This window comes from Nipponia nippon, unplaced genomic scaffold, assembly GCF_047370975.1.
Source record: "Nipponia nippon isolate SJK-2023a ecotype South Korea unplaced genomic scaffold, ASM4737097v1 scaffold_4, whole genome shotgun sequence".
NCBI lineage: Eukaryota > Metazoa > Chordata > Aves > Pelecaniformes > Threskiornithidae > Nipponia > Nipponia nippon.
Genome location: NW_028262358.1, coordinates 67200250 through 67221591, shown reverse-complemented (window position 1 = coordinate 67221591; position 21342 = coordinate 67200250). Strand labels below are relative to the sequence as shown.

Below are 21342 nucleotides of genomic sequence, written 5' to 3'. Positions count from 1 at the left end.
AAATCACATAATATGTCAAAACATCTCCGCAGAAACAAACACTTCAGAAAAGCACACCTGCACATCTAAAAGGTTAATCCACTGCCCTTTACTTCAAAATAAGAAATGAAGTGCTTGGAACTCTTAACTATGGAGTGTTATCAATACCTGAATCTGCTAAAACGCCAGGGGGTTGCATTTCTTGGTATTATGAACACTGTGGTAAGTGAAAAATAAACCTCCAGGTTGTGGTTAACAAAGATCAAAAGCCTGGTGTTCTTGCTCCTGGCTAGTATTGATTCCATGCGATTCAGAAGAGCAGCTGGGCTGATCCCAGAGCCCAGCACACCCTATAGCTGGGTGTCCTCCCTGTCAAGTGACTCATCTCTATTTAACATGCAGTGACACACACCATAGAATATGGCTATAAATGTGTGCAAATGAGAGGGTCTAAAAGAAGGTGGTTGCTCAAAACATGTCATTCTGCTCTCCGGAGTGTAGTACTTAGAGGGCAGTTCAGAGGTAGAGCACAACTAGCACACTGGTAGTCAATGAAGAATCAGCTGGCTGCCTTGCACAATCACATAGAATCTCTACTCCTGTCCAGCCCAGTCACAGAAGCCATTTGTTGGGCAGTATTCCCCACCACTGTACTGTGTATAATACTTTTTTTGTTGTACTTTGTTCTTCGTACATTACTCCCCTTACTGCATGTGAGGTATCCGCCTGATGGAAGGTTTAGTACTTTGCACACGGACACACACACACGTAAAGCTGTACTGCACAGAACACAACTAGTTGCACAAAACACCGTGCATATCAGCGCAGCAGGAAAAACGCCCTGCTTGATAGCATGTACCTGCCTCTGACCTCCTGTTCGCTCGCTGTGTTTTGCCTGAGAAGAAAGACAGCTTGGACAGACCCTGAACTCTCCCTGTTTAACAGAAATAACCTGGAAACCATTTCCTCTCTCCCCTTCCAGACGTGACCTTTTCTAACCCCTGTATGCTCTGCTGCAAAACGAGACATTAGATTCTGCTTGTTATTAACAAGTATAGAGTTGAGAAAAATCACAGACCAGGCGAGGCTGAAAGGGATCTCTGGAGATCTAGTCCAGTCGCCCTGCTCAGAGCAGAGGCAACTAAAGCAGGCTTCTCAGGGCCATGTCCTGGGGGGTTCTTGAATATCTCCAAGGATAGGCACCGTGTTCAGTGTTTGACCACCTTCACAAAAAAGTTTATTCTTGCCCCGTCACTGGACACCACTGAAAAGAGTTTGACTCCTTCTTCTTTACACCCTCCTGTCAGGTATTTATACACATCGACAAGATTCACCCCACACACGCAGACCCCTACTCTTCTCCTGTCAGGGCCCTGAGGGCACCCACAGGCCCTGACCAGCCTCACCTGAGGCCTCCCCACACACCCTGCCCATGGGCCCAAGAGCCCCATTTCAGCTCAGCCCAGGGGGCTTCAGGTCCTGCTTGAGCTATGTGAGAGGAGTACTGGTCTCCACCGCAGTTGTTCCTCTGCCCAGCCATGGACCCTGTGGATCCACCTGTGGATGGCTTCCCCGCTTCACCTCAGACCTGCCTCATCACCATGAAGCTGCCTGGTAACCTGGACTCTTGTTTGAAGCTGACCATGACCTCTGGGTCCGCCCTGCTCACCCCGCTGGGGTGCTGTGGGACTGGGCCTTGGCTGGCAACACCCCTGCCCCGCCGGCTGTGTTATCCCCCAGAACTCCCCATCCCACAGGGAGCGGCCAGCCCTTGCTGCTCCCCGACATCTCCAGGCTGAACAGTCCCAGGTCTCTCAGTCCCCCCTCATTTGACACATGCTCCAATCCCTTAATCGTCTTCACAGCCCTTGCTCCAGTACGTCCATGTCTCTCTTGTACTGAGGAGCCAGCACTGGACCCAGCACTCCAGGTGTGGCATCACCAGTGCTGAGCAGAGGGGAAGGATCACCTCCCTCGGCCTGCTGACCTCATCCAGGTAAGTAAGGAAGATGTTAAAGACAACTGGCCAAGTGTTGACCCCTGGAGTCCTGCCAGAGGCCTGAGTGTGTTAATAGGCCTTCATTACCCTGACGAGCTTCACCTGGGGCTTCCACCAACAGCCCTGCCCATGGGCCCAGGAGCTCCACCTGATCTCAGATCTGGACCTTGAGTCCCTGCCTGAACTCTGCTGTAGCTGTATCCAGCTCTGTCACAGCTGTGCATGGCCACGGACCCTCTTGATCTTAGCCCTCATCGGTGGCCTGACTTCTGGCTTGACCTTGCACTTGCCTCATCACTTGCCTCATGATCACTAGACCTGTGCACTGACTTTCCAGCTTAATCTCAGACCTGCCTTGTCACCACAAACCTGTCAGATGATCTGGACTCTTGGTTGACCCTAGCTGCCGTCCCCAGGCTTGTTCTGGTCACTTTGCTCAGGTACTGTTGAACTGGGCCATGGCTGGTGGGGCCGCTGCCCTACAGGCTGTGTTACTGTGCTGGGCTTCCTGGCTCCCAGTCCTTCAGAGCAGCTGGCCCTTGCTGTTCCCTGACAGGGACACCACTAGTCACCAGCCTCCAGATGGACTTTGTGCTGCTGATCACAACTGTTTGAGCCTCATAGTTCATCAGCCAGTTTTCAGTCAGCCTCACTTTTCAGTTATTTAGCCCATACTTCATCAGCTTGTCTAGGAGAATGTTATGAAAGAGGTTCTCTGCACCATTCACCAGTGTGCACACATTTTTCCTCATTTTTATTTTGCTGCTGAAATACCTGTAGAAGCCCTTCTTGTTGCTCTTTAACATCCCTCACCAGATTCAGCTCCAGGTGGGTCTTCTCCAACCTAAATGATTCTATGATTCTATGATCCCTTCTTCAGGAACTAATTATTAATCATGTATAGCAGCACATAAAGAAGCTATACTTGCTTCAGTTGGCTTTTCTGATTCTGTAAGTACTGGGTACTTTATGCTAGCCACCTAAGTTCTCAGAACCATCGTTCTGAAAAATTAATGAGTAATATATCAAATAGTAAATATAGCAATTTCTGTGATAGTTTTGTTGCATATGGCTCTGTTGTCTGTGTTCCCATCTGAGGTCTTGCCAGTCTCTTTCACCTGTTTTTACACTGGAAGCTGCACTGTTACTCCCTGAGGGCCCACAACGTGCTCCAGAACAGCCATCTGTACTAAGACATGACAAGGTTCTCCTTCCTCACACTGGCAGCTGAGTTCAGCCAAAACATAGGACATTGTGTACCTCCATGGTGCTACTTTCTGCTTACTCTCCTAAAGCCAGGACAAACTACCTAGGGCTGTGAGGGCCTGCCAAAGAGCCACCAGGAACACAGGCACCTGAAAGATGCACTGGGAAATTCTATGTGTAGAATAACTAGTAAATCTACCAGGCTACAGAGTGACCTGGTTTTTTAACCGTACACTTGCTAGCAGCACCAGAGAATGTAAACGCAGAAAATTGTTTCGTGTGGGGTTGCTGAAGAGCTCAATTTAAGACTATGAGAAAGACAGCCCTGAAGCCAGCAGTGAGCACATGCACTGAAGAGAAACAAAGCTATGGTAATTTTCCTTTCAATCTGAAACAAGCTCAGCTTTGACCTGTATCAGCACATTGCTAATGTTCTGTTTTTTCAGGTGTTTCTTTGAAGGGACTGGTACACTTAAGCAGGACTGAACACAGTGCTATAAGGTACAGAAATCACATATTACTCTTATTCATCAAAGCCTTAGTGAGACTTCCAGAAAGATTATGACATTTGGTGTATATTGATTCCATACAAAAACATGTATCTAGACCTCTGGTTCAGCACTTAGAAAACATCTCTGTTCTGTCTCCATAAAGCTTTCCAGCTGGTAGAAAGCGATTTTGCGAAGTCATCTGGATCTCCTCTAAATCTAGAGACTCCTGGCCTACCTCTATACTCCCATTCATGCTTTTGTAGCAGTACAAAGAGGTTGAATTTGTCCTGTCTATCATGCAATGTCTTTCTTCAAGAAACTAAGCAAATACACAGTATCTTACAAAAGAATTCCAGAGACCTGCCAAAAATGACAAAATGGGCATAAATACAATGACAGTTGGAATTTAAGAAGCATAACATATTATTAAAAAATCTTAAGCAAAATAACAACAGAAGAACCAGTCTGGATTATGTACTGTCTATGGATACAACTATGGATACAACTGTGAAAGGTAGCACGACAGCTATCAAAAAGCCAGCTATACCAGGGAGCTCATTTTTACACTTTTAAGTTACCTGGCAACTTTTTCTTTCATCTGAGCAATCGAGTTGGTACTTCTATGTCTAAAGTATGTATATGGACACTTGAATGTCCATTTGAGCAAAGAAATACTGAAACTGGGAAGTGCAAAAACAAAAACTTGTCTTCTATGATTGAGGACCATTATAGAGTCCTAAAAACTTTGTCTTTTCCTAGAAAATAAGTAAACTTCTCAGGCTTACAAACAGCACAGTGCCAACAAATGATTAGGAGATGACTGAATATAAACCAAGCAATACTGGATTTCCCAAACTCTCCTCCATTTATTTAGGTCTTGTACTTTGAGGACCTTATTGAAGTCAGTAGCAAGATTGCCTACTTCGGTAATAAGATATAAAAAGCCTTCTTTCTCCTTTAGACCTCAAGGAAGTCATACCTTAAAGTCTGTAGCAACAGAGATACATCTTTTCTGGCCTGCCCCACTGTGAGTTCATGCTCACAAACCATTTTCTCTGGTAACCAGTTGCCATCCACCACCCGAGCCACAGTTACCGCACTGTCCATTACTCCCACAGACAACTCGGCATGCCAGTTGTGTTGGCTTTGACACTGCTGGTGATTGCCCCTTGCCAGTAATTCTCAGCGGTAGGAATTCACATGGCAGCAATGGACTGGACTTGCTGTTCTGTGTCTCATTTGCCATCTCATCTGGCTCCATACCAAGTCAGAGACCCTTTGCCTACTTTTTACACTAGTAAATGAAATGGCCAGGGACTGTTCTCAGGACCTGATGCCAACTGGCACTCCACAATTCAGTCTCTTTTCAGCTAAAAGGACAATACAGCTAAACTTCCCTACAGCCTCCTTCCAAACAAGCAGGACCACATCCAAACTGTCAATCAGGAATAAGCTCTGACCCAGGCTAGACCCCAAATCATGCCCAAGTACTGAAGCAGTGGTAGCTGATCCAGGCCAAACCACCCGAGGGATGTGCTAGCAATCGCTTGTCAGTGTGTGGACCCTTCCTTAGCCTGATTTACTTTACAAATATAGTTTTTGACTAATGGAAACAATTGTGTAGCAAGGAACAACTTTGAGAAGAATGATCCAAGCAAAAAAAAAAGGTCTCAGGTGCTGACTTGAGACCAGGATGTAGGGACTCATGTACTTTCTCTAAAACATAGTTTCTACATGTTTGGAAGCTCAGCTCTCATCCTGTGCCTCTGTTCTGGTTATTTTTTTTTTAAGATGGTCATTACTTTTTTTTTTCTTTAAAATAGAGCTTACTGCAAAGAGACTTTGATTTTACCTGAAGACTGTATGTAGTATCAATAACAACTTTGACAAGAGAACTTGCAAATCTAAGGCTGCTGATATCCATCACAGAAAGGAAGGAAAACAAGATAACATTCTGCCACAAGGAAGGAAGTCCTATGCCCCCATCAAACCAGAGTAGCAGCATTACGTTTACAGATTCAAAAGAACTGATCAAACCTAACTTTATTTTGTGTTGACTAAATTCTTTTCTGTTTTAAACATATTCCAGATACACTCTTTTTCACTACAGTTGCCACTCTTTCATTATTACTTCCCCATTAGCAAGCAATCCTGCCGCTTCTTTTACACATCCTTGCAAATTTTAAGACAATTCAATAGGAATCCACAAAGCAGCACACCAACTTCAATGACCCTCTGAAAAAAAAATCCCCTCAAGGGATCTTTACTCACAAAACCTCTTCACGATAAGATATTTATGGAGTTTTATTCTTTTGAAATCATTCACTATTTATTACATACGTTTTGGAGCTATATTATTGACCATTAGGCTGTTCGTTTTCAGTTTTGATAAACTGTCTTGAAGCAAACGGCTCATGTGAATTGCTGATGGCTGATACATAATTAAAATGTAATTTTATGAGGTTTAAGTGTCAACTACTTCGCAAGTGTGACGTTTTCAGAGAATTACTACAACAGATTTTGTAATAGAAATTAATTTCTTTCTCCATTATTATTCTTTTGTCATATTCAAAGAACTAAACTGAAGCAAACTCTGATTATCTGCTTACTGCGAAATCGCAGTGTGCTCTGAGCAAAGATGTCAGAGTCACACCCTCACAGATGATGAATAGCATCCCTGCTGAGTATTGTTTTTAAAGGAACAAAATATTTGGGCAGGATACCAAAGGTAACAGAATTTCACATAAGCAAGTCTGACAGAAGTAACTGGGGGTTCTGCATCTGCAGGGATGTGGCGCTTAGAGAATCACTGAGCCGTGCTTGGAGACAGGACTTTTTTGCTTTTTCCTGTCTAAACTCAGGCGTAGACTTGTTTCTCATCTCTTTTTAAAAAAGCCTTCTTATTATCCTGTTGTTCTTTTCACCGAAGCAAATTGAACTTTCATGAGGCAACAAACTGAGATTCCAGATCATGGAAACCCTGTGCTTAAAGGTACTTTTAGTAGAAGTGTTGCTGATAGACTCGGTATTTGGGTCCTCCAAAAGATCCAGAAAGGAACCGGGCTTGTGAGAGATTTATTAAATCCTCCCCTGCTGCCATCTGGTGCCAGGAGCAAGCAAATTACTGTAACTCTTCGAAGAGTACTGCTTACTACAGTGATCCTGTGAAGCCTATCAGCTACATCAGCAGGCATACTAGCGTCTCATCTCTCTTTACCTTGTCCCTACTCCTTCCATTACCAGCTGTTTGAAATGAGGCTCAGCCTCTGAAGATAAATGAAAACATGAGGGGCAATTAGGAAGTGCTTGGGAGGCAGTATTATGCATGGGCTCAGACTTTCCCTTTCAAAGCAGCACAACCAAGTATCCATCTCCAGTGACTTGTATGCATGCAGCATAGGAAACAAACAGAAGCTAGAAATCCACGCACAGTTACAAAGCTGTGGCCTCACTGGGATCACAGAGACATGATGGGATAGCTCACATGCCTGGAGCGCAGCCACGGATTGATACAAACTCTAAAGCTGAGGAAGAAGGGTTGTGCTCTACACAAAAGAGCAGTTCAACTGCACGTAGTGTTGCCTTGTAACGGATGATGGGCCAGCTGCGAGCTATGGGTAAGAATCAGAGGACAGAGAAGCATGGGTGGCATCATTTGGGGTATCTTCTACAGACCATCTGATGAATAAGAGGAAATAGATGAAGCATTTTTCAGACAACTAGAAGAAGTCACATGATTTCTGCAATGGATTGAAGACAATTTTTGCCACAGGTGATAAACAAGTGAGCTGTGGGAATCATTTGACGGACCTCTTGCAAATAAGGAAGCATTGGTCAGGGGTTTGATGGCAATGGCAGCCCCAACTGTGAGATGGTGAAGTTTAAGGTCCTGAGAGAAGGGACCAAGACAAATAGTGGATGAGAAAGTTTCGGTTCTGAAGGCATCCAAAAATGTAATGCTGCTGTTGGATATGGTTGCCTTGCCTATTGGAAATGCTGCAAACCACCACCCATTACAAGACTTGTTTCAAGTTCCTTACAACCTCACAATTTAGATGTTGCAGATTTTCCACGCCAAGCATCTGTCTCAGGATAAGTTATCAACATTGTTCATATTCTGGAAAATTTCAGAAAAATTATTCAGCTCTTTCCAAGAAGAGAATATCCTGGTTTGCTCATATTAAATTATTCTAGCAACTGTTCATTTGAGAAGTTCCAGTATGCCTGTGCTCTGGAACATTTTTGTGTCTGTATGCAACATATACCTCATACTTTTCTAATTCATCCAAATCATGACTGGCCAAACCGTAACCTTTCAGAAATCTTCCATTGCTATACATAACCAGGTAATTATTTCTTGGAGTTTACTGGTTTAAGTTGCTGAAAATTCTGTATTTACAAACTACCCCATCTTCTCCCACCCCAGCTATCAATCTGCACATTTTCTCCAGCTGACAGAGTATGTTCCAACTCCAGGCCAGAAGGCAAAGCCTAACTAGTCCTGCAATTGTTGCCCCATGTGGGTCTAGATAAAGCTGAGGCTAGGCATTAGAACCAGAAATCCAGTGCTCACAGTGATATAGTTGCTGTTTCCTAGCACAGTGAGTGATCCTCCACTGCTCCAAGTCCAGATGCAAAAGCGAAGAGCTAAGGCTTGGAAACAAGAAAAGGAATACAACAAGCCAAGGAAGGTGACAGATTTGTATGAGGGGGTGGAAGAATCAGGGGAAAAGGACAAATTTCACAGAAGAGAGAAGCTGTAACTAAGAAATGTGGATAATATACTCGGAGTAGAATAAGAGAAAATGAACTGGAAAAGACTTGAAATCCAGAGAGGAGATTGGACACTCATGAAGAGTTGGAAGGATGCAGGGAAAGAGGGAATGGAAGGGAGAAGGACAAGACTGGGACTTAGGAACGAGAAGACAGTAAAACAGCCACTACTACAAGACACATCAAAAAAAAAAAAAAAAGGAAAATTAAAAACAGACACAGGATCAAGACTGCGAGAGAGAACCTGGAGAATCTGAGACTTCATGAGTTATAGGAGAAAGACTGGAAATAAGTGGTTGTGGTTAAATGGCAGGAGAAGGGGCTTAGAGAGAGAAAGGGCTGTAAGAAAGGAGAGACACTGGATTTTTATCAAAGAGACATAGTGGGCAAGCTGACATTGGTGACCTATGGGACTGGGTCGGGATCATCCCTTACCAGCTCTTTTCACAGCTCTCCATTTTTTTGGGCTGGGGGGTTGTTTGGCGTTTTGTTTTGGTTTTTTTTTCACCAGCAGCTTTTGTTGTGAAATTTCCAGCTACCCTCCTGATTTCTGTGCAGCCTGAGCACTCAGAGATGTATGGAGAGCTAATCTGTGCATAAACAGGGCAGGCAAAGGTTGCAAGAGTAAGCAGAAAGTGTAATTACTTTCCCGTGGTCTCACAGCAGGTTAGTATCAAAATCAGGAACAGAATTCAGATTCCTCCTCCCAGCTCCAGTGCCCAGTTCCCCAGACCCTGCTGCCTTCTTCCATTTCCACGCAGCGTACAAAACAGACTGACTGACAAGACAGGCACCACTCCAGCAAAACACAGGCCCATGTAGGGAGGCATAAACTCCTCTTCCTGCAGTCTGAACTGATGGGACAAAAGACATCTCTAGTTCACATGCCGTGTAGCTATGGCTATCGCAAGCTCTGTATCTGAGCTAAGAACCTAGGCTTAGAAGAAGAAAATGGTAGCTTGACAACATCACCCTAATGTGGCTGTAAGAACTGAGCTGCCTTGCATCTGCCCAGCTTGGAGCACTAGCAGAGCAATCTGTTTCTATCCAGAAAGACATATGTCTCTGAAAAACACTGTGCCTCTTGCAATTACCTATCTGCATTGCAAAGCCCAGGGTCCAGCACATCTGTCGCATTTTCCCCCTACTTCATTTATGTCACAACAAACCATCTAAAGCATGGCTAACTGGGCATTTCCTACATAGCTGTAGCAAATGAATGAATTCTTAGTTCATGCTATTATCATGAGAAGCTCTACAAGAGTTAGCTAGGCTTTAACAAATGGTTACCATCAATTTAATGACATTAACTAACATTAATTAATTAATTAACAACTCATTAACAATTTTTTTTTATATCTGAAAAAATTACATCTAGCTACAGTTGGTTTCTCTTTCTTCTAGGAAACAATTTCTCTAGGTTGTTTTCAGCTTCCCAAAAAGCATTACCATTAATAATAACAAAGAGGAAATCAGCAGCAGTTGCTAGAAATAAATTCCGAGAACTGCCAATGCCGATCTTGTGTTTCCGTGTGTACGTATGTAGGAGTAACACTAAATGAAACAGCTGCAGGTTGGGGGACTGAAAGTAAAAGTGACTGAATGAAAACGTATGCTTTGCTGGAACACCTTCCAAATCCTGGATGCTTGCAAGCTTCTGCTGCCATCAACAACAACTTCCATTTGTCATGGAATATATCAATTATTTTTTTCAAAAGCTCCAAACCAAGAGAGTAAACAGAAACTATCTCTCTGTATTAATGGACGAATACATTCACAAGTCTGTATTCACCCAAACGTTCACTGGAGAACTCTAGATTTGTCTCTACACAAACACATCTGCTAGCATTTATCTTTTATACATGTTTCCAGTCAAGCCTACCATGTTTTTTAAAACAATATAGAATCCACACAGAGAGAACTTTGGCTTTGATCCTGCTCTAGAGACTACCTAACAAAAAATTATGCTTCTGCTTCCAACATTTTCTATTAAGTCTTGTAACTATTCTCTGCTATCGCACACTGTTCATTTTAAAAGGAGAACAAATTTCCCATGGCAGTTATACATAAACAGATTTTAAGAAGAATGGGAAGGTTTGTGTTTTTGCAGTACATTTGATGACATAAAAGTACAGAAATCAGTCATTACAGACTCTGACCACTGTTATTATGCTGTAAAATAAAAATGCTTCATTGTCTTTGGAGACTAATTCTCCCATTAATTCTAAGCTCAATAAAGTGAAGATCACAATCCAGACAAAAGGTCTTGACTCTGCATTCCTATTTATGCTGAGTAGAACTTCCTTAAGCAGGAGGTTGCATTGGTTATAATGGCTGTACTGAAATGAGAAAGGGTTGTAAACCCATGAAACTGGAGGAAATAACTCACAAGCAAACAGAAAATTAACATTATGACTACCTGACAATAACATTTAAGATGCATGAAACCTCTGATTGCCGAAGAAGAAGAAAAGGTATTTGTCACGGAGAAGTTCTAATGCACTTCAGACTGCTTTGGATGGTTTTCATGGTTGTTTCATGTCACATTTTCATAGCTTCTTCCCAGATTCTAAATTTCAAATCTGTAAGATTTAGTATTTTTCACTAGCATCCTTCCATTGGTCCCCCAAGTCACGGCAAGCTTGCAAAGTGCATAATGAATTGGCTTCACTTCAAACTTGCTTTTCTCTGACTTGCACCTCCACAACCATCCTCCAACTTCCCCCATGCTGTGCTGAAAGTCCTCGCCTGAAAAGCAGCCTTCTCCTACTGAAAGGGACTCAGCAGCCTGTTTGAAATACATAAATGAAAACTCCTGCCTAATTATGATGATGCATATAATGACTGGGCATGGCAGTTCTCCTCTCCCGTTCAGTATAAGGATGTATTTCTGACTCTTTGTCCACTCCATCTCAGCTCTGGTGTAAAGTCTTACTGCATTTTTCCATTCTGGCTCAGTGTCCCCATTCTGTGCTAATGGGAATCATCCCTCTGTTTCAGCTTCATGAAAACAGTGTTGTGTAGATGAGCCCCTAGCTTAAACATGACACTTTCCTTTCTTCTGGAGTCTCAAGTATCCTTCCATTGATACAAAGAGCTAAGACAGAAAGGGGCAAACACCTAAGCTAAAGAAAGAAGTGGAGAGCAGTATGCGCAGCAGAACCGTAGCTCAGCGTAGTAGGCCAGAGGGAAGAATGAGGATAAGGAGAAAGTGACTACTGATGACAGAGGTGAAGAAGTCTATTTATTCGGTTCATTTCCTGCAGGTACATAGCTCTCAAAGAGCGTAAGATATTAAACTGCCACTACGCTTTATTGTAATGTGAACATCTATAAGAAGCAAGGTAAAAGAAGCTTAGTGTGGTACAACCTATCACAGGGCAGGAGGAAAGGATCCAGAAATGGGAATCTACAAGAAAGTACAGTCTGAACGGAGAAGAATATGGAAAATTTGGAGTAAAGCCAAGCTTAGCAACAAGTTTTAAGGATAACTACAGAAAGATCACGCTCTCAAGAAGATGATCGTCCTGGAAACTGAGTTGTAATTGATGGCAGAAACCAGAGTGGAAACAAAAGAAAGTCTCAGGCAGAGGAGAGGGAAGCTGAATAAGGCTCAGATTTCATGCGCTTTTCAAATCTGCAATTAGCTGGAAAAGCAGCAGAAGGTGGAAAAAAACACCTGTTTATCCTCTACTAACACATTTGAAATTCAGTTCCTGTAAAGAAAAGATATGAATATTTTTAATACCACATCACTCAAAGAAAGCACTTGCAGTTCCTAAAAATACTATGACTTATCATACAACTGAAAATTTCCTGCCTTTCTTAACAACTGAAATACATCTCTTCTGCTTCATACAAGATCAAAGTAGACACTGGCATTCCTGCTAGGGAATATTACTAAAAGGGAAAAGCAGTGGCATTCATTAAACTTTAAACAATGAACTGGAGAGCTGTTTCTAAAATCTGTTCCGACAAGTCATACTTAGTCAACAGTTTCTCTTTTTACTGCATGCTTTGCTATCTCTGTCGGCCAGGCTATTACTGCTGTAATACAATTTTCTGCTTACTTAATAGCACAGTATCTTGCATCTATATAATGGCGAATGGAGTAATTCTGAAGATGAATTTGATATAATGTAAAATTATGCTTAGACTGAAAGGCCAGGTAGAGTCTCTCACTCTCCAATACTCCCAAAAGAGTGTGAATGAAGAAGATGGGAAGATGGCTAGATCCCCAGTCTCAGTGTGCCTGCTAGTTCCTAGTAGTAGTTAGCAAGGGAAAAATACTGGTCTTCATAAAAACCTGTGGGGAACATCATCTGCAAAGTTAGATGTCTCTGACTCCCTTCAGCACTCTTTCTGCATCTGTCTTAACGTAAGTACAACATCTCAAAGCCTCTGAACTCTGTTACCATCAGTTCCACGTTTCCCTTCTTGTACAGGAAAAACAAAGCCACAGTTTGGTTTCTCTTTCACTTAGGAAACACCGAATATTTTAGTTTGCTCTCAGCTTCCCAATCACCAAGCTGTACTTCAGCACTCTTGGCAACTTTCAACTTTTGCCTGATGTATTTTGTGCCCCCAAAACAAGTTATAGGAAGAAAACCAGTTAGTTCAGCAATAAGGATTTGAGAACTTAAAATACTTTGTGCAGAAGTAAATAGCAACACTAACCTCTTTCATTTTTTCCAGCTCATTCTGTAGTGCTTGTTTGGCAATTTCAACTTCTATAAGCTGCTGTCTTAATTTTTCATTTTCATCTTCTGTTACAGTACGTTTTTCTTCCACGTTTTCTAACTCATGGTGAAGTCTCACTGATACATCTTTTGCAACCTAAATGAAATGAATGATATTTCAAAAGAAAGATTAGAAAAAAGAATTACTGCTGCAGGGCTTAGAGCCTAAGCAACCATTTACAGGTTAATTCTGGATGTTTTGATGGAAGCGGTATGAGAGGAAACATGTAGACAAGGACATCCACAGACAGAATTCTAAATGATTCCAAATTCAAGCCGATTCCTTCCAAAAAATGGTATATTATTCCTATGGACTTCACTGGAAACCACATTAGACATTAAACCACAACTCCTTCTTAGGTTCTGTTATGTCAACAGTAAAACAGGACCTTCATTATTCCTGGAGACAGTGCAGCATCTATTTTCTCTCAACCGCTGCTAGCTTATGTTTTTCAACGTACTAAGGCATATGCAACAGAGTCAACATGCAGAAGCATCTAAAAGCAGGGCCCACCTTCTCCGGGGCTACCCTACCTGTGCCTGGTATAGGACCACAGACAGACACATCTTTATTTTGACCCTGCTAGTTCCTCTCTCCTTCATGGACAGTTAATCTAAATACCTGGTATTTACTACTATTGGTTAATTTAAAGAGTAAAATATGAACAAACAACATTTTTACTGACCTTGTGTTCACCCAAATGGTGTCCAATATTTAAATGAAAATGAACACCAAGGTTTTTGTTTTTTTCTTTTTTTTTAATGCGTTTTCACAGGAACAGAGTTAAAAGGCACATGTCAAGATCTAATTCCTCTTCTTCATATAAAGTAACTAGAATTTTGCCATTCAAGCCACTTGCATTATATTTTGTGAAACCACCAGAAATTATCATCATGCACCAAAAATATTTAAATATACACTAATCACTGTTACAATGGTGATTTAGACACAGAGTTTGAAAAGCTTTTTTTTTTTTTTTTTCCCCTGCTTTTTTTAGAACATTGGAAAGTATAATTAATCCTTCTTAGCATTAGCTAGGGGAGCTCAGAGAGCTATCTTTTATGGCTTTCACTAGAACTATCTTTATGTTTGTATGTCAAAGAACTCTCTTTGACATACTAAAACTCTAAAGGAAAAATAATAATAATTGCAAGCAAGCAGTCTAGAAGAATCCGATCTATCAGAAAACAGCAGCAGCTAGTGACTCAGCCTCCCCTGACAAGAAACCCAGTGTGTGTGAATTACTGATACAACACTGCAGTGTAGCAGATCATTCAATAACCTCCCCCACTGCACGCACAGTCAAGACACATAATGCCCAACAGAAGGAGAGGGTGGAGGGGAATTTCAATTATAACCATACTCCAAAGAGACTGCAGGATGAGCTGAGAATCACACCACAGGGCTGTATCTTGATGTCTTTTCCTACACTCGGTATTAAACTGCTCATCTGGTTGTCCAACCAAAGTAAATAGAAAATCATGGGGGACATTTTCAACGGCATCCTATCAGAATCTGTCTTCGGACCATAGATACAGTCTGTGTCAGTAAATACAACCAAGTAACAAAATCATTACTGGTAGTGATTTTTTGACACAAAATTTGGTGGAGTAGCAATTAATGCAGGGAAATCCTACAGAGCATTCTAGATCACATGGGAAATGGGACTCACTTATGCAAGATGCATTTTAATACAGCTATATGCAAGACTGTATCTCTGAAGGATTAAGTCCCCTAATATACTACACATGCAAAATGGACAACATTATTTTGGATAGAAATTCTTCAGAAGAGGACTTAGGAACACTAGAGAGAACTACACATGAGTTACAATTATGGTTAGATGGCACCTGGAATTCAATTCAGCAGAAATTTGGCATTAGACATTCATCCCTACTCTAAAGCAGAACACATTCATGATCTGTGGGAACGCTTTATAAAAACACTATTCCTTTCCAAATAGTCAGTTGTATCGTTACTAGGAAAGACAGGGGAGAAATCCTAATTAAAGTGAGCTCTTTGTCCAGCTAAACCTAAGGCCTTAGCTAATATCTCCTGTATTGCAGGTGAGCACCTCACGAGAGAGCCCACTTGGCTCCCAGGCCCTGCGCGTGTATTACTTGCTAATACAAAGTAGCATTGAGCCAACAAAGAAACCAACTCTGGAAGCTGGAATCACGATGTTCACTTGGGACGCAAAGGCTCACGTTCAAATTCTGCCTGCAAAGGTGCGTGTCTCAACTATTCACCTAAGCATCATTCTCAGTGTACAAAATGTCCCTTGCTTCGATCAGCGATTCCATCTGACCCCTGACAAGGGGGTCATTTTGCTTCTGATGAGGAAGACGCTATTTTGTTGAGAGCCACATGAACAGCTGTACTTACAGAACTATCACGGCCACAACAGCAAACGTGGGTTTTGAATATGCACAAGAAAAGAATATCAAATAGAAATACAGAGAAGGGTATTGGCATTTTAAATGGCATTAGTGAGAAAATTACTGGAACGTGTCTTGGACTGGTGTCTACATTTTAATAAGAACGATGACAAGCTGGAAAATTTTCAGAAAAGATGATCCAAGTCTGCAAACCAGGCTTGGGAATAACAGACTCTCAATCCATTATACTTATCAGAAAGAAGTTTAAGAATGGCCTTGTTCCTGATCATGTATTAAATTAGCATTTTCAGCTACAGTCCACTGAATCCAACAAGCCATAGGTAGCTAGTCCTATACAGAGAACAAATGTTGCTATACAGACGTCTGTACTTCCATGAGAAACGGAGAGAGATGAGTCAACTGAAAAAAGTTTAGGAGTCCTGACGCAGCAGGAGCCTTAACAAAGTCTAGTGGATGGAAGCAGAAATTAAACAACTTTCAACTAGCACAAGAATGCGTTTTTTTTCTGTAATTGGACCAATCTAGAATGGAGATGATGGAGATTTTATCAACAACAATCTTTAAACGAGGACTGAAACTTTTCCTCAACAATGGGCTGTGGTTCATTCAGATGTTATGGATTAAATACAGTTGATTACACACAGAAATTTGATGTGTCTATGGTTTCAGGTGGATGTGGAAAATCCTGCCTTCACTGAAGATAACAGCAGTTTTTCCATGGACACCAACGGAATCAGGATTTCGTGTTGTGACTCTGCAAGTATTCAATCTACCAATCCTCTGAAATTTTTCCTAAAGAGGACAGTAATCTTCTCAAAATCAGTGGGATGATTCAGTGAGGTTGGGTTAATTTTGCGGTGATAGGGTATGTTTTGCGTTCAGCATAAAAGATCCAAAACCTCTAGATCCCAATTTGCATTTGAATCACTTCTTGCACATTAACTTTACAAAAAATGATTTGACTAGAGCTGAAAATAGCCTACCTACGTACTGAAGGGCTTCTATTACCAAGGTAAGCTTGGCCATTGCTATCCTATGAGCTGCGCCGGGGGCACAGCGTACGACAGAAGGGACGGAAATGCCTGAGTCATGAGGACCGAGAGCACGCTCGCATCTCCGTCTGAGGCACTCCCTTCCCTTGACAGCTGCTCACGTCCATACCTTGAGGTCCTGCTCCATGCTGCGCAAGAGCTCGCCGTCGATCTCGCCAGTCTGGGCGTAGCGGAGCCTCTTGCGCTCGGCCTTGCGCAGCCGGTACTGAAGGATCCGGCAGTTCTTGTTGGCTCGCTCCAGTTCGTGGCGCATTTCTTGAAGCTGACAAGCGTCCTCCTCGAAGAAGCTGTCCCTCATCTCGTCCATCTCCGTCCTCAGCTCATCTATCTCGTTCTGGCACCGGGGCGAGAAGGGGACAGGCACGCAACAGGTGGGTCAAAAGCACAAATGTCAGCACGTACAGGGGAAGGCAGCCAAAACGGAGCTCCTCCCCGCAGGGACAGGGGGGATACAACCCAGCTCATCAAAAGCACCGCAAGCAAGCAGGGAAATGCCACTGCCCGCAGGCCCCACGACCGGGCCATCTCAACTCTGCCTCCGGCGCTAGCGCCGGGGGAGAGGGCGGCCGGGAAGCCCCCCTCCCGGCACGGGGGTGGAGAGGCCGCCCGGCCCCCGCCCGGCCCCGGTCCCCCGCCGCCGCCCCGGCCCCCGCCCGCCGCCCCGGCCCCTCACCTTGAGGCTCTCGTTCTCCTCCCGCAGCTTCTCCATCTCCTCCTGCATCTCCTCCTGCAGCTGCGGGCTCAGGGCGCCCTCGGGCGCGCCGCTCCTGCCGCCGCCGCCCGCCTCGCCCTGCCGCAGCCCCTCGGCCCCGGCCGCCGCCATGGCAGAGGGCGAGGAGGCGGAGGCGGCCGGGGGAGGCTCGGCCGGGGCGGCGGCCGCGGAGGCGGCGGCGGCGGAGGCAGCGCTGCCGCTGCTGCTGTGGTTGCTGCCCTTGGTTTGCATCTGGGCGGCCGCCGCCAGCCCCTTCCTGAGGTGGAACTGGATGAGCTCACTCTGCAGGCATCCCTCCTTCCAGTACCCGCCGCCGCCCGCCGCCCCGCGGCCCTTCCCCGCGCCCGAGGAAGATGGAGGCGCCGGGGCCGCCTCCCCCGCGCCCTTCAGCGGAGACCGCCCCGCTTTCCCCCGCCAGTGCTTGGGCGGCGGCGGCGGCGGCGGCTGCGGCGCCACCGCCCCCTCCCGCTCCCCCCCGCCGCCTCCGCCTCCTGCAGGGGGCGCCTCCTCGGCGGCCCGCGGCGCCGCGGCCTCGCCGGTGCGCGGCGGCGGCGGCGGCTCCTCGGCGGCGGCTTTCCCGCCGGGGGCGGCGGCGGCGGGCGGCGGTTCAGCACCGGCGCCGGGCTGGACAGCTCCCGGCGGGCCCGCGCCGCGCGGCGCCTTCTCGGCGGCGCGGGCGCGGGCGGCTCTGGGGGCCTGGCCCGGCGGCGGCCGCGACGAGGCGGCCTTGGCGGCGGCGGCCGGACCGCGGGAGGCGGCGGCGGCGGCGGCGGCGGCGGCGGGCGGCGGGCGCGGGGGGTTGTCGCGGGCCCGGGCCGGAGAGGAGGCTCGCTGCTGCTTCCTGCCGCTGCTGCCCTCGGGATGGAGGCGAGGCTCGGCGGCGGCGGTGGCGGCGGCGCCCCCTGCAGGCGGCTGGCTCATGGCGGCGGCTATCTCGGGGAGACGTCCATCACCGGCGGCGTCCTCCGCCTCCGCCGCCGCCGCCGCCCCGAGAGCTGGGGGAGGAGAAGCGGAGAAGAGGGTCGGGGTGGGGACGGGGAGGACAGCCCGGGGGCGGCGGGGAGACGGGCTCTCCGGCGCGGCCGACGGCCAGCCTGCCCGCTCCCTGCCGCCGCCGTGCCCGGGCTGCTCCCGAGCCCGGCCCCACCGCCCGCGGGCACCTGCGGGCAGAGCGGCGGCCGGGTGAAGCCGGCCGAGGCTGAAGCCCCGCTGGACCCGGAGCGAGGGGCTCTCGGAAGGGGTCCGATCTGCGCGGCCGAGATCGCTTCCCACGCCGCCTGCACCTAGGGGCGTTTTCCCCCCTGCTGCCGAAGCCTTCCCCCTGCGGGCCGCCGCACCACAGCGACATTTCCACCCACGCACAACCTCCCCTCTCGCTCGTCCTCGCTACCAAGCCGAGTACCGGTCTGGGTTGTCGCTGCACCTGCCTGCCTCCTCAGAGGCCTCTTCCAGGTGTCTGTCACAGCCGAGCGGCGAGACGCTGCTGTACAAAGGGCTGCACACGTGGAAGCAACAACAGATTTCCCTTCAGCTTGGACAGGGGCTCTTCCAGGACAAGGTTAGGCCTCTGAAACTCGGGAATCGAGCGCCATAAATGAAAGGGCCCCTCCAGTCGGCTTCTAAACCCAGATTTGTCCCAGTTTGTTTTCCAGAGGCATTGTCGGGACTTAAGACTGATTCGGGTTTGTTACTGGTTATGCTGACATAGGACTGAGGCGTAATCACTCCAGCAGGTTTTCCAAACAGCGGAAGCAAGGAATGCACCCTCACCCAGTAGGCGATGTTATGTGGTATTCGCATACACACGGGTGCTCACATGGCAATTTTCCCCCACAGTGACAAAACTGGAGTTTTCATGGCCACAACAGATTATTAAAAAGGGCTGTTAAAAGCCGTATCATGCTGCTAATGTTCCTCACTATATTCTGAAAATAACGGCTACAATCCACAAACTGGTTCCCATAGCCTTTATTCAACTGTCCTTAAAGGGAAAACGTGGGCAACGGTAGGAACAATGGCATTTCTAACGCGGCCTACCGATTCCCTCCTAGAACACGGCTTAACCATTCCCTACTAGAAGAGGGAATAAAGAAAGAAACACGACTGGGCAAAGTCAGTGCAGACATTTTACCGTACCCTGACAATTGGTTTACTCCCTGGAACATACTAGACAATGAGACTGTGTTTGCTCTGCTCTCACTGGCAGGAGCACAGGGTTTCCTCTCAAATGCACTGTCATTATCACCCTGATTTTAACCAATATACTGGAAATTAATGCTCAAAAGAACACAATTTGGCAGAAACTTCCCAGGCATTAATTAGCGAAAAGGGAGCATGGGAGTGTAAACCTATCAAAACTTACACTTGTATCACGGCACTGTATAGAAGATTTGCTTGGCATCTCTATCGGCCACCACAAACAGCATTCCCACACTGCTGTTGTTCAGAGCTACACAGGTGCAAAAATGTCATTCTTGACATCCAAACCTAAAGAAACCGCAAAAAGCCAGGACTCGGCTTAGATCCTGTATCTTACTCATCACTCTGCCTTCTACCTACTGTTCAAAATGAAGTTAAAAATAAAACCCGGGAACCCTACACTATACCTGGATCTTTTCGGGAAGTTTCACTGCAGCAAAGTCACCAGGCTCAGCCGGGATCTGCCGGGACCACAGCCCGCACCCTGCGTGCCCCCAGTTCCAGGACCGGCTACCGCCTACGGTCCAGTTGGCCGATATTTTTTTTTTCCCCCCTCTTTGAACTGGCACAACGAAAGCCCCGTTTGAGCCCAAGTCCGAAATCTCCATCCTCACGGAACTCCGGGACACAGCCTCCTCCCCAGGGGCAAACCCACGTGGCGCCGGGACGCGGCGCCTCCGCCGGTTTTCCTGCCGGGAGCCGCTGCCCGGGCGGAAAAACGCGTAAATAAACGGCAGCGACAAAAGGGGACGCTCCGGTGGCTCCGCCCGCCGGCCTGGGGATCGCCCCTGCCCGGGGGGTTCGGGCAGGGCTCCCCCCGGCACCGGCCCCCCTCCCCTCCGAGATCCTAATTCGCAACCGCCGCTTAAGGTTTGGGAGCGCTTCTGCCTTTTGTCCGGGTTTTAAAGGCGCCGGAGGATTTTCGCAGGTCCCCCTTTACAGCTGGCGGGTTTGTTGCATCTGAATCCCGAGTGACATTCCCTTTTTGGAGGAAAAAAAAAAACAACAAATAAAATAAAGGCTTGGATCTAAAGCAGCCGCATTACTCACCACCACTTTGTCTGCTGCCGGGCTGGCGAAATGCATGCACAGAGAGACGGGCACCCGCACACGAGGTACCCGGCGCTGCCAGAGCCTCTCAGGAAAATGAAGCAATATTCATGAGCTGACCTCACTGGGCCTGGGAGACGGAGGGGGGGAGGGAGGAAAGCAGCGGAGGGAAGAGAAAAGAAAAGATTAAACGGCAAGAACCCCGCCCAGGCCTGAAGGCTGAGTTGCGTCCCCTTATCTAACTGCACATGGTGGAAGAGGATTACAGCGCCAGTGCGGGAAGGAGCAGGCTGCATGCAAGGGATGCGCCCGGTTTCCCTTCCCAATGCATCCCAGCAATCGATTACTGATCAATTATTTAGTGTCCCCTCCAGGGGAGCCTGCTCTGACCAGGCAGGGATGCCGGGTGCCTTCTGCACCAGCAGCGGGACGACCCCAGGATTTTCCTTTGTTCGCTGCCTTCCTCGGCGCTGGGAGCTTGGCGGGCCCTGGCTGCGTCCCACTGACAGCAGCCCCCTACCACCGGGAAGGGCAGAAACAAAGGCAGCCTGCTCTGCTCTACCGAAGGTCATCCCCTGGTGTTATTTATTTGGGTGAATACAGGGACTAACGTGCCATTGGCCGTTCACTCGTATCGTGGGAAACCTCAGAGATGGTCATCTGTTTCACCTGTTTGTTTTATCATGAGGTGAATTTACCTTTGCTCTGAAGCACCTTAGATGGCTCTTAAGACTTTGCGCTT

General features: G+C 46.6%; 1 protein-coding gene across 2 annotated transcripts in view; it reads right to left on the bottom strand.

The window, feature by feature from the left end:
- Nucleotides 1-18302, bottom strand: part of MTCL3 (MTCL family member 3) — a 30822-nt gene extending 12520 nt beyond the window's left edge. The window contains exons 1-3 of one of the 2 annotated variants that reach the window (XM_087776357.1): nucleotides 17313-18302; nucleotides 16749-16973; nucleotides 13126-13284 (exon numbers count right to left, since the gene is read on the bottom strand). In XM_087776357.1, the coding sequence (XP_087632483.1) occupies nucleotides 13126-13284; nucleotides 16749-16973; nucleotides 17313-18272 (1344 nt within the window). In that variant the 5' untranslated portion in view covers nucleotides 18273-18302. The remainder of the gene's footprint in view (nucleotides 1-13125; nucleotides 13285-16748; nucleotides 16974-17312) is intronic. The other variant, XM_087776355.1, reaches the window with a different exon arrangement.
- Nucleotides 18303-21342: the final 3040 nt, after the last annotated feature.